General features: G+C 35.5%; 2 protein-coding genes across 2 annotated transcripts; one reads left to right on the forward strand and one right to left on the reverse strand.

Annotated features, from left to right (window-relative positions):
* Nucleotides 1-9,185: 9,185 nt before the first annotated feature.
* Nucleotides 9,186-10,475, reverse strand: LOC108968413 (S-formylglutathione hydrolase). Its single transcript, XM_018932451.1, has 2 exons — nt 10,248-10,475; nt 9,186-10,177 (listed from the first exon to the last, which is right to left on the reverse strand). The coding sequence occupies exons 1-2, from the start codon at nt 10,297-10,299 to the stop codon at nt 9,312-9,314; spliced, it is 918 nt and encodes a 305-aa protein (XP_018787996.1). The 5' UTR covers nt 10,300-10,475; the 3' UTR covers nt 9,186-9,311.
* Nucleotides 10,476-10,668: 193 nt separating this feature from the next.
* Nucleotides 10,669-11,934, forward strand: LOC108968414 (RING finger protein 113A). The gene is made up of 3 exons (XM_018932452.1): nt 10,669-10,844; nt 10,909-11,623; nt 11,688-11,934. Exons 1-3 carry the CDS (start codon nt 10,748-10,750, stop codon nt 11,857-11,859), a joined length of 984 nt encoding a protein of 327 aa, XP_018787997.1. The 5' UTR covers nt 10,669-10,747; the 3' UTR covers nt 11,860-11,934.
* Nucleotides 11,935-12,382: the final 448 nt, after the last annotated feature.

A 12,382-nucleotide genomic window follows, 5' to 3' on the forward strand; every position in this document is an offset into this window, starting at 1 on the left:
ACATATATGCATTCGCTAGTATCGTAGGGTGGCAGTTTGTGGGCTAGCATGTAGTCGCAAGCTCGTTTAGCTTAGAGAGATAAGCCATGACTATTAGTGCAACTGCTACATAAAGCCAAGGGCAAGCTCATGCATGCATGCGACGATTTATTTGCATGCACCCACACACCACTGTTGACTTCAAATCGACTCAAGCTTCGAAAAAATGCATACATACCATGATCAAAATATATCAAGTGTATGAAGCAAACATATCACTCCATTTTATCATGCAAGCGACTTGTCAATCAAATAAAATAAGCCGCTGAAGCATCCGTCAGAATACAAACGCTCAGAAATTTTTGTGAAAACAATATACTTATAATATTTAATTTCTGCGCACACATTAAAAGGAAATATCAACAAAAAGCTTAAATTTTTTTCAAAATATTTTTGTACTTACATATGTATATATGATTTATTCGTAAAGCGTGCAGATCTCGTATCACATTTAGTATTAGAGAGTGTAAATAGCATAAATAATGCGTTTAATTGAAAAGTTACTGCCAGTAGGTTGCTTTTATTTTTCGGGACTTGGCAGCACTAGTTTTACAATCTGGAAACTCACAATTTTATCATGAGTAAAAACAGAAAATTTTGACAAACGAACGCTATTTCTGTTGTTTACAGTAAGTTAAAATATTCTTAGCGACGAAAACGTGAAATGAAATCACTAATATTTTCACCCGATTGGTTTTTACAACTTTCCACTTAGATTAGCTCATGAAGAGTCCATCGATGTACTTAATTTAATTTTAATGAAGCTCCATTCAAGGCCAGTGTTAATTGATGGTATAGAGATTTCAATCGAGATCATAGATTACCACAAAACGAACTGGGTGAATATCGTCTAAAATCAGCTGTTGTTCCGCATACTGCAAGATCGTCATGTGTGATATCGTGAGACTGAAGAAACATTTGATTGTAGAAAATTTTTTTTTTCACGTAGGATTCCACACATTTCGTTGATCGCAACACAAGGTCTTGTTAATTGGTCCAGAGAAATGAAAACAAGTTCGGGTGTAAAAGAACATTTTACAGAGGATCGGAATCCAAGCAATTTTTTTCATTCATGTACTGTAAATATGTAACTCATACACTGTCGACATATTCCCCCTAAGTTTTGTTAGAAAAATGAAAATCATTATAAGTAGTAATATATAATATATGGTAATTGGAGTAGTATCAACCCGATTTTATTTATGAACTATTATCAAGCCACATACTAAAAAATGTTCACTGGGTTTCATTAAATTATCTTATATACAATCACCATTCATATAGAGTAAAGTCAGCCGGATATTCGAAAATCCTGATATTAGTTGTATGAGGGCTAGGTTAAGGTTTCGCTCGAAATTTTTCTATTTTACGCACAAAGATACACTGTTATGTGTAAAACATGCGCTCCCATTCTCATTGAGATAACTCAAATCGTGGGCGATATATGCGTTATAAAGTCACCCGGAAGTTCGAAAATTTTTATATTAAGTATATGTGGGCTCATGGAAGTATTGTTCCGATTCGACCCATTTTTGATTCGCAGAGTTAATGTTGCTAGGAAATTTTCCGTGATTTTCAATTCTGTATCCCATACATTGACCGTAATTTCGGTCAAAGTCAACTATAGATAACGGAGTCCACATTTCCGGTATTTGAGGGATTGAACTGTTTTGTTTGTACTTGGGAAATTTTCGGTCATAACGTGGCATCCTCTAAGAACATTTTTCGCGCAAATTTTTTTTCCATAATATTAATTATTTCTTGATTTGAACACTGGAACGTTAAAAAATTGTGTTATATGGGAAGTAAGCGTGGTTGTACTAGTCCGATTTTGCCCATTTTGGCACGTTGAATTGGGAATATAAGAAAAATGTCACGTAAATTTAGTCGAAATCGGTCGATTGGACCGCGAGATACGTGATTTCACCCAAAAATAGGCGGTGTCGCTCCCATCGTCCAATTTTTAGATTAAACTTATTATAGGGCGAGGCCACCGCCGGATTTAAACTTTTCTCATTATCCTAATATGTATAAGCCTCTCTCTTAGTTTTAGGTGATATTATACGTGCACCCGTTAGATGAACAAAACTATTATACTCTGTAACAACATGTTGCAAGAGTGCAAAAATAAATTGTTGCCAGAATCAAAATATTTTTAATTTGGATTTGCGAGTTGTATGCCTTGGAGTTAGGATAACGTGATTTGACAACTAATCATTATAGACTCAGCAAGCAAAAACCTTTGAATTTATGTGAAAAATTGAATCAAGTTTTCAGTTTTTCCACAAGTATCGAGATAAGCCGCATTTAAGTCTTTAAAATTCAAGTACCGCCCTGCCCTCAACCAGTTCACCCGCTTTTGTAATACCTGCCACAAAAGTGAGAAAAATAATAAAGAATCAAACGTATTATGATTTTTTTTTAATTTTTAAAGGCCTAAAAAATAACTCATATTTTTTGCGCAATACTTTAAATCACTTAAATTTTTTTCCCTCCATCCATATTAGCCTATAAAATTGATAATATTATTAATGTCCCATCGAGTTAGTTTTGATTGATTTAATTGTCAAGATAATGATTTAGTATATATACAACCGTAAATATAGGCCCATGTTATGACACGTGCATGCCTTGCAAGAAATATGCCAATGGCAGAATTTCMAAAACAAAAAAAAAAAAAATAATAATAATAATGAAAAGTTAACATAATAATTTTAAAAATTTGCTCTTTAATATGGTCAAAAGTAGTTGTGACCAATTAATTAATTTATTATATGAAAAAGATGGTATAAAAAAGCCGTCAAAACCAAAGTAACCTCTTAAATTTCGTGCTGCCAATGAAGAGATTTCAAGCACTACTGTATGTTTTCTTGTTACTACGGATACAGTCGAGGAGGGCGTTGCTAGTGCTATACTCACAGCATATTTTTAGACAACCACAACTTTCCACGAATTTTGCAAAATTATTCTATTTCTAGTTTCTGAACTATATAATTCGATTAGACATTTCGTGTTTCCCTGCAAGGTTTTTAAACGAACCACATATACACAAACACACACACACACACACAGGCATGTGTGTATATAAAGTTGAAGCACTTTCGGAAGCTCGCTGTCGTTAAGGCACGTACACATCCTGGCATATTGGCGCATATGGATGAGATAAATTGCCGTTATAACAGCGAGTGGCTGAATGGACATACTCAGCACATGTATGCAGATGCATATTTGTGTTAGTGCGTAGGTGTGTTGCTAGTGTGAGCGCTTGTTTTCGACAACCATAATCGTTGGTTAAATATTTCAGGTATTTAATGTCGTGTCGTGTCGCGGTCGAGCACTGTGTTACAACCATGGCGTATAAATAGAAAACAAACAATACAGGTAAGGTGGCGCTAGCTACGTACGGAATCTAATAACGCGATCATAAGCAGGGGTTTAAATATTGGATAGTCGTAAAAGTCTTTTCGTATTTCTAATCTATATCTAGATTATGTCAATTGGAGATACATATATGACTGCAACGACATCTATTGACAAAATACGAAAAGACTTTTTCGACTATACAATATTTTGTTTTATAATTTTTTTGGTTGAATGCATAATATTTTAAGAATGTTGAGCAAAACTTTCTAGTCGAAAATCCTCGAAATTATGAGTATTTTTATTCCTGCCTGTGATCAAAACCATAAATTTGTCGATTCAACCGAAAAAGTCGCGCTTTTCCTTTCAAAGTGTTCCGAAAAAAATAAGAAAAATCAATATTTCCAAAAATCATCCTAGCTTCAAATGTGAAAAACTATAGTCTAATGAATGAACCTTGTTTTTTTGTTTTCGTTTATGAGGGGCACCGCAATTCTACTTTTTTCCGGAACACGTTCGAATAACTGCTGGCTTTGCCGTATTCGTGAAAATTTAATAAAATAAATTTCAAATGCCACATTTCAAGGTACCGTTGGTTTTAATACACATATTTGAACTGTGTCATCACAAAAAAAATAAAAAAATCCCAAAATCATGCTTGTTTTTGCACGAATTAACCATAATAATATCACATTGCCTGCGGTAATAAAAAATATTAATATATATATATTTTTTAAATCATTAAATATAAATGCAAGTGTGTGCGCACGTCCGGTGTCGAAATTGGTTGCATGACCTTCAAACCGAAATCTGAACATAAATATTAATAACGACAATAGTAAAGCTTTTGTAACTGACCAAAAGAAAAAAAACCACAACACTGTGAGGCAGTACTTCCGTTACTAATGGCGGAAACTCAGCTGCAAAATAACTGAGAGTGGTTAAAATAATGGAGATAAATTAGGTGTAGGTGGATTGAGCAGCCAACAGGTAATTATGATGTGTATAAAATAACAAATTTCCCCAACCAATGCAACGCAAAAAGAGAGCCTTTGGAGAAACTTTGGCAACACACACGCATATATGTATGTATGTACATGCGCGTGTATACGGCAGTTATATATAAAGTATGGGTAGATAAGTTTTTGACATGGCAACAATAAAAATAAAGTATCTGGAAAATTCAACAAGTTAAAAATATATATATAAATTAAAAGGAAAATATATTAAAAGACGTGTGGAAAATTAGAAATAATCACAAATATATTTCAAAATTCATTCTCGTTTTATACTGTAAAGAAAATATTAAACTGAATAAACGACACTAATTTTGTGCGGTTTCTGCATTTATTTTTGTTGTTGTAGTGGTAGAAAAAATTCCTGAAGTAATTTCGAAGCATGGTGCCGAGTTCACACACTTTGGTTGCAGAAAAATGCGAATCTGTTCCGATTACTTAGACCCGACTGTCGTGGTAACGGCATGTTTGTATTTCTTAACGGTTGATGGAATTTTTGTAATCATCAAAATGTGTTTAGAAAAGCTCAATAAGAAATAATCATGGAAAAATTATAAAATCGTATGATTCAAAAATAAAGAGATGTCGTTAGGTTTCTACACGGGAGTTCGAAATTGAAAAAATTAGAGCCTAAATCACCCATTTGGCCATAACAACGCCGTTAGTACTGCTTTCTTCAGGTTAGACAAACAACCGTAGCAATTGTTCTGGCAGTGAACGAGGGCAAGACGTAATATATCCTGTCATCAAACAAACAGTCACTGTTGACAGTCCGAACTTATGCCGGTGAAGAAGAAGAAGAAGCATAAAGACGCATCGTTATTAGAAAAACACGCTCTCTCTCTCTCTCTCTCTCCTGTCAAATCTTTAATTTAGCTACTTATGGGCTAAGGGAAGTATTGACCCGATTCAGGCCTAATTTTTCAAAATATTTGGCCTACAGGTGCCCCTTGCTACTACGATCCGCTGTACCAAATCTATTTTTACTCCATTTATATCCAAGGTTTTCCAATAGGGAGGATATGATTTCTAAGTGGTGCTTCATGTAATTTTAATATGTCGTGACAAAAAATCGTTCGAAGTAATGAAAATATTACTGCCGTTAAGGCAAGTGTTGCTGAAAACCGCAACTTGATAATTCCAAGACGTTTTCAAAAATTGGGACTGTCTCAAATTAAAAGCTAACGCATTTTGAGAAAGGATTTGTGCTTGTATCCGCAAAAAATTGTTCTCACTCAAGAACTGCAGCCACTGAACGGCCGTAAGCGTCGTAAATTTGCTGATTTTACCTTGGAATGACTTGAAAACGATAACGACTTCTTTAAGAAAAGCATCCGATGAGGCTCACTGTCATCTGACTGGTGCGATTAATAAGAAAAACTGTAGATTCCGGTGCGAAGAAAATCCACAAATTATTTTTGAACAACCATTACATTCACCTAAATTGATAGTTTGGTGTGGTTTTTGTTGTGGTCGAAATATCACTTAGTACTTCTTTCGAAATGAAGCTGGTGACAGCGTTGTTGTCAATGGAGAGCTGTTCCAGATCCAGGCTAACCAATCTTTTATGGCCGCAGTTGGAAGAAGTTGATCTTGACAACATCTCGTTTCAGCAAGACGGGGCTACGTGCCACACAGCATGCGCAACAATCGAACTATTGTGAGAAAAGTTTGGAGATTCGATGACTTTAAGAAATTGTGTCATTGAATGGCCTCCAAGCAGTTTTAATTTAACACCATTAGACTACTTCATGAGGAGTTATTTGAAGTCATTGGCCTTTAGCAAGAAACTCGAATCTCGGCAAGCTTTAGAAGTCAATATTGAATGTGCTATGCATGATATACAACTTGATTTAGAGAAAGGAGCTCGAAATTAGGTTCATCGAATTCAAATTTCCAAAAGAAGTAAGTCAAGGTGGTCGTTTGCATGATGTTATATTCAGTACTTGATCGTATCGCTTGTACTTCAAATTGAATAAGAAGCTTTTGAATTTCCTTAACGATTAGTATGTTTTTTGAAGAGAAAACATAACACTCGTCATGTGAAAACAGTAAGTGCGAATGAAATTTAAAACAATTTTCAAAGCTAAAACTATTCGAGCAATTCGAGCTGCACCGCACGTACGGCACGCGCTTGGTAAGCCATTGTTGAACACTAAAAATATGGTTTCATAAAGAATCACATAATGGGTGTGCAAGTAGACATTTGAAGATTGTAGTTTTGTGGCTAACGTACGGTAGGTAGATGGTTGAAAAGCCACTTCTAGTAAAATATAAAACAGTGAATGTGTTTTTAAGTCAAACCTTCAAGTAAATGCCTAAAATGTTAAAGTCTTGCAAACTAATTGAACAGTCATGCGGTGATCAGGCATTTTAGACTAATTCCGACAGCCGTGTGAGGTGTTCGGCCAAACAACTGCAAATACATATATATGTAAATATATTATAAAATTTATGGCAACAATAAATTATTATTCTCGATGAGGTCACGCATTCATGCTACAATGCTTTTAAACGTATTATTTTCTTTTCGCAAACGCACACAAAGCGACAAACGCTTTCGCACACACTTTCACTCTTCGTTTGAAGCAATTTAAGTTCTTGTTTGTTTAGCTAATGCAGCCGTCTTCCCATCACCAGCATTTACAATCTCGGAAATAATTGAATAGCTTATACAGAGCAAACGAACAATTGAAGTAAACAGTTGACGAATATATAGAAACCGAAGACAATTTCATTTCAGTGTATCTTGGCAATGACGTACGTGCAAATAAAAATATTTCGCACAAAGCGGTGTGCACACATCAATCAACAAAAACCCGTGAATGAGCAAGTCAAAGAAGACGTGGCAAAATTGTTTCGCAGTTCCGCTAAATGGTCAGGCATCCCTTGCCGGAGAGAAGATTCCAACAAAAATCACAGCTCTAATTCAGTTAAACAAGCAACGTCACACACACACATATCAATTCACACATCATACATTGCTCTACCACAATCTAACCCTTACTTGTAATGTTGCGGTCGTTGACGCCGCCAGCGTTGCCGCCTATGCCTTTGCCTCGACTCACTTCACGTTTACAGTTAACTCCACACCACTCGCGATTTGTCTTAATATCGTGTGGCGCCAAAGGCTGACAAATGTCTTGTGGCGTCTTTAGTGGATGGACATGGTAAGCAAAGAAATCGCGCGTTCTCACGCTTCGCACGGCACGCGGTACGACATTGCGTATGAGTGATGTGCCAAAATTCGTTGCATTTTCTTTTACTGCTTTTATTATTGTTTATATATTATATTATTATAGTGAAATATCACTTCCGTACCAATGTACAAAAATTACACGCGTGCGAATATCGCTACTGTTTATCGCCTCAGGTATGGTTATCTTTTATTTGGCGCAATTTGTTTGGCTGATGTTCGGCTTAGTAAAACACCTACACGTACTTTGTTCAATCACACAGAAGCGTAGAAACTTTGTCGTTCTAGTCAGGGCGCGTAAAACGTCAAGCACTTCCAGTATATTCAATTGTCTGTCTTCGACTGATTTGCTATGCACTCGACACAGCAGCACAAGGATGCTGCGTAGCAAACGAGCTCGCCACCGAAGCGGCAAATTGATGGCGCCAAAATGCCATCAACTGGGCTTTATGAATGAAAGCTTTACTCGAGTATACGAATAATTTGCTTTGTCTGTATTAAACGTGAGCTTTTACTACGTAAAGCTAATGATAGTCAGAAAAGAATTGCTGGCACGAAATTGTTTGTATCCCATACAAGGGAAGCTGGGGTTAGCGACACCTGAATGCTTTGTGTATATACATAGGTATGCATTTGTTGTGGTTACAATAAAGAAATCGGCATAATGTAATTCAGTCATAAATTATAATATTAGAAAGTCAACAACACATTGGAGCTGATGTATTTAACTGGTCATTGAAATTTTATAGCTGGCTTATGATTACTGCAACATAAGCTTATCTGTTTAAGGAAAGTTGAACTTGTACGGTCGTGAAACATTACAATTTGAACTTAACTCTACGAATATTTACCTCCTAATGCGTCAATTTGTGAGGAAGCTCGAGAGATAACTTCGATAAATAACATTATTAGGAGTTTTGGCTGGTATACTATATTAATTTAGATAATATTTTATGCATCAATTAAATTTCTCCCGGTAAATACTGCCAAAAGCCGAATTAATAACAAACAATGTACGGTACTCAGTGTCTTCTGTTATAGTTGAAAAGTTATATTTCTTAGCGCCATCTATCTGTCAATTACACTATCCATCAGAAAAATGTACACTGAATTGACGTTGTTCATTCAGAGAACTTAAAGATACGTATATATATATGTTTATAAATTCTCTGGTTCATTAGTCGGGGCTGCCGATATCGGACCGCTATAGCATATGTGTATGTATGTAGCTGCCTTACAAACTGATCGATCAAAATCAATTCTTGTAAGGAAAACTGCTTCCTTCACAAGCTATATGTATATCTTTGAAATTTGGCATGGATTATTGTCCAAGTCATGCACAATGTTCGAATTGTTCAGATCGGAACACTATAGAATTAGCTGTCATAGAAACTAATACTTTAATACAATCGAATTCCACAATTTTTCTGCTTCCACATACCTATACAATTGTTCCCGATCGTCACATTTCAAAATACAATTCCGCTAACTAAATCTGTAAAAAGTATTTTATTTAAACTAATATTTTGTTTATAAGCACTTTTAAAGATCAACAAATTACATATTTTATATCATTTACACTTTACTTTACACAATTTATAACATCTTTCAGCAATTTAAAATAATTTGGATTTTAATAAAAAATAGAGTACACACGTTACTTGATTGGCCGTAATTATTTAGTAACTACCCACCAAAGGTTATGCGTTCAAGAACTTGGCATGATGATCAAAATGTTCAGCAATGAAAGTAGAAATGAAGAAGTAGCTGTGATCATAACCTTCACGTTTTTTATAGATCAATTGCAAATGATCGTTTTCAGCGGCGGCGTTCAACAGATTTTCAGGTAATAGCTGTTTCTCTTTTAAGAAATTGTCATCTGAGCCTTGATCGATTAATATTTCCAATGGTGTACCAGCATATTTGGTAGCTAACACAGTAGCATCCCAATCTTTCCAAGCCTCTTCGTTTGCACCTAAATAACCTGTGAACGCCTTTTTACCCCATGGACATTCAATTGGATTTGATATGGGTGCAAATGCAGACACTGACTGGTAAACACCTGGATTCTTCAAAGCACATATTAAAGCACCATGGCCACCCATGCTGTGTCCGAATATACCACGTTTGTTAGGTAGTACCGGCAAACTGGCATTCACTATTTCAACTAATTCGCTTGTAACGTAAGTGTACATTTTGTAGTTCTTAGACCATGGTGTTTCTGTAGAGTCAACATAGAAACCGGCACCACTACCAAAATCCCAACTATCATCTTCTCCGGGCAGGTTTAAGCCACGGGGTGAGGTGTCTGGATTAACAACCACAATGCCGTGCTTTGCTGCGTATTGTTGAAAGCCAGACTTTTGAATGAAATTTTCGTGAGTGCAGGTTAGTCCGCTGAGGAAATATAATACAGGGCATTCCATATTTTCGTCCACAGCAAGCGGAGGCATGTAAACGCCAAATTTCATTTCGCATCCCAGAATTTCAGATACATGCGAATAAATCCGCTGTTCTCCACCAAAGCATTTGACGGTCGACAATAATTTCAGCGCCATATTGGGTCCTAAACAAATTAGAAGTTTTAAATATCAAAAAGTATTTAAATGACATTTCTTATCAGATTATGAACCGACCTCCTTGCGTTCTGTAAAATCTATTAAAGACATTATTGGTGGTGAATCGCATTTGATTGCCGGTTAAATGAACCAAAATGAATATTGCAAATGAATTATGGCAAATGTCGTGTTGCCTGGATTTCGTTTAAAAAATCGTTTAAGAGTTTTATAATAATTTATTTGACTGGACGTTTTTTACTAATTTTGGCTAAACAATGTAACGTTATAAAACCTTAAATAAAAGTCTTATCGCCATTTCAACAAAAACAATTAGTTATAAATCTAACTGTTCCTTCAAACATTGTTGAATGCAACTCTGAGATGAACATGCTGCACAATAGTCATAAAGTGTGGCATCACTTATTAGCGGGTAAACAGCTGATTTTCGCGCTAACTGAAACGTTTTGTAAATAACAACAACTGGAGCCATTGAGTTAAATATAAATAAAACGCTTTGGTCAACATAATTTTATTGCAATATTTTTCTTGTTATTTGAATAATTTATAATATCTTCACCATGTCCGAGGATGCTAGCACGTCTTCATTTGGATTTAAGAAACGAAATATTAGGAAACCAGCCACCATACGTCGCAAACAAAGTAGTTCCGAATCAGGTAATAAGCTATATATTGTACTTTTCTAAATTTGTAATGAAATTTCTTACTGCATAAATTGCAGAGAAGAATAGCGATGGCGAAACTACCTCAGCTGTTGTGCGTAGTGATAATTCACGTAAACGGTCAAATCCCAATTTTCAAAGTACCAAACAATTGATCCACAAGAGGGAACGCAAAACTGAGGCTTCCTCGGAAAGTGGGAATGAAGAAGAAGATAACAAAATTGGTGTATCCTATAAGTCCAAACGAAGTGCCTTGCCAAGTGGTCCCCAAGATCAGGGGGCCACTTCTATAAATGAAACAGACACAGCACAGGATCGTGATGCACAAGCTTTGCATGAGAAAATGTTGAAAATTAATAAAGAACTTGAAGGCAAAGCAGATGATAAAGTCTATCGCGGTCTTAATAACTATGCGCAATACTATAAAAAAGAAGGTACAGCACAAGGAAATGCCAGTTCAGGAATGGTTAGGAAAGGACCGATTCGTGCACCAGCGCATTTGCGTGCCACTGTGCGGTGGGACTATCAGCCGGATATATGTAAAGATTATAAAGAGACCGGTTATTGCGGTTTCGGCGATAGTTGTAAATTTTTGCATGATCGAAGTGATTATAAAGCTGGTTGGCAATTGGAACTCGATCATGCTGCACAGCAACGTGGTGAAGCGGAGTCCGATGAGGACGATGCGAAATATGAAATACATTCAGATGAGGAAACGTTGCCGTTTAAATGTTTCATATGTCGAAATAGCTTCGAAAATCCAGTGGTGACAAAGTAAGTGTAATTTGCGCACATATCCATGTGGAGAAAATTTACTATAAAATATTTGTACTTTTAGGTGCAAGCATTATTTTTGCGAAAAATGTGCTTTGGAAAATTATAAAAAGTCTCAACGGTGCATAATTTGTTCACAACAGACAAATGGTATTTTTAATCCTGCGAAGGAGCTAATAGCGCGTTTTAAGAATGAACCTGAAACTGGGAAATGCGTTTCATCTGACAGTGATTAGCCTTAAGAAACTCCGTAGTTAACATACATATACATATATTAAGTTGTAAGTGTATAAAGTTGTCATTGGAAATTACAAGCTTGCTTTGATTTTTTATACTCTGTGGCAAAATAAGCAGTAATAATTTTTAAAAGTTTTAATTAAACTTCATAACAAAAATAATTATAGTAATTTTACAAGTTCAAACTTTTGCATGCACAGAACGTTGTCTATCGGGCAAATGGAAAAGGCTATATATAGAAAATATGCCAGCTGCGCACTACAAACGATTACCAAGGTATCGGCAGAACACCTGTCCGCATATATGTAAGTATCTATGTGTTTCTCCTTTGCTTTAATACTACATATTTAAAATACATTTGTAATTAAGCGTGAACTTACATACATACATATATGAACGTGTAAAAATATTATAATTTTTATGAATATTTATATTAGCGTTTATAACCTCATTTACTCACACTGAATATGCCACCTATTATTGAATTTAAAAGCAAAAGCCTTTATTTTTTTAAAATTCTCC

The sequence above is a fragment of the Bactrocera latifrons genome, unplaced genomic scaffold, assembly GCF_001853355.1.
Source record: "Bactrocera latifrons isolate USDA-ARS-PBARC rearing strain unplaced genomic scaffold, ASM185335v1 scaffold_215, whole genome shotgun sequence".
NCBI classification, from domain to species: Eukaryota; Metazoa; Arthropoda; class Insecta; order Diptera; family Tephritidae; genus Bactrocera; species Bactrocera latifrons.

Bases quoted from the DNA above. Each gene is read 5' to 3' on its own strand.
- LOC108968413 (XM_018932451.1), bottom strand. From the start codon at position 10,299: ATGCGATTCACCACCAATAATGTCTTTAATAGATTTTACAGAACGCAA. The intron at 10,178-10,247 runs GTCGGTTCATAA...TAATTTGTTTAG, and splicing joins ATTTTACAGAACGCAAGGAG to GACCCAATATGGCGCTGAAA.
- LOC108968414 (XM_018932452.1), top strand. From the start codon at position 10,748: ATGTCCGAGGATGCTAGCACGTCTTCATTTGGATTTAAGAAACGAAAT. The intron at 10,845-10,908 runs GTAATAAGCTAT...CATAAATTGCAG, and splicing joins ACAAAGTAGTTCCGAATCAG to AGAAGAATAGCGATGGCGAA. The intron at 11,624-11,687 runs GTAAGTGTAATT...TTGTACTTTTAG, and splicing joins GAAAATCCAGTGGTGACAAA to GTGCAAGCATTATTTTTGCG.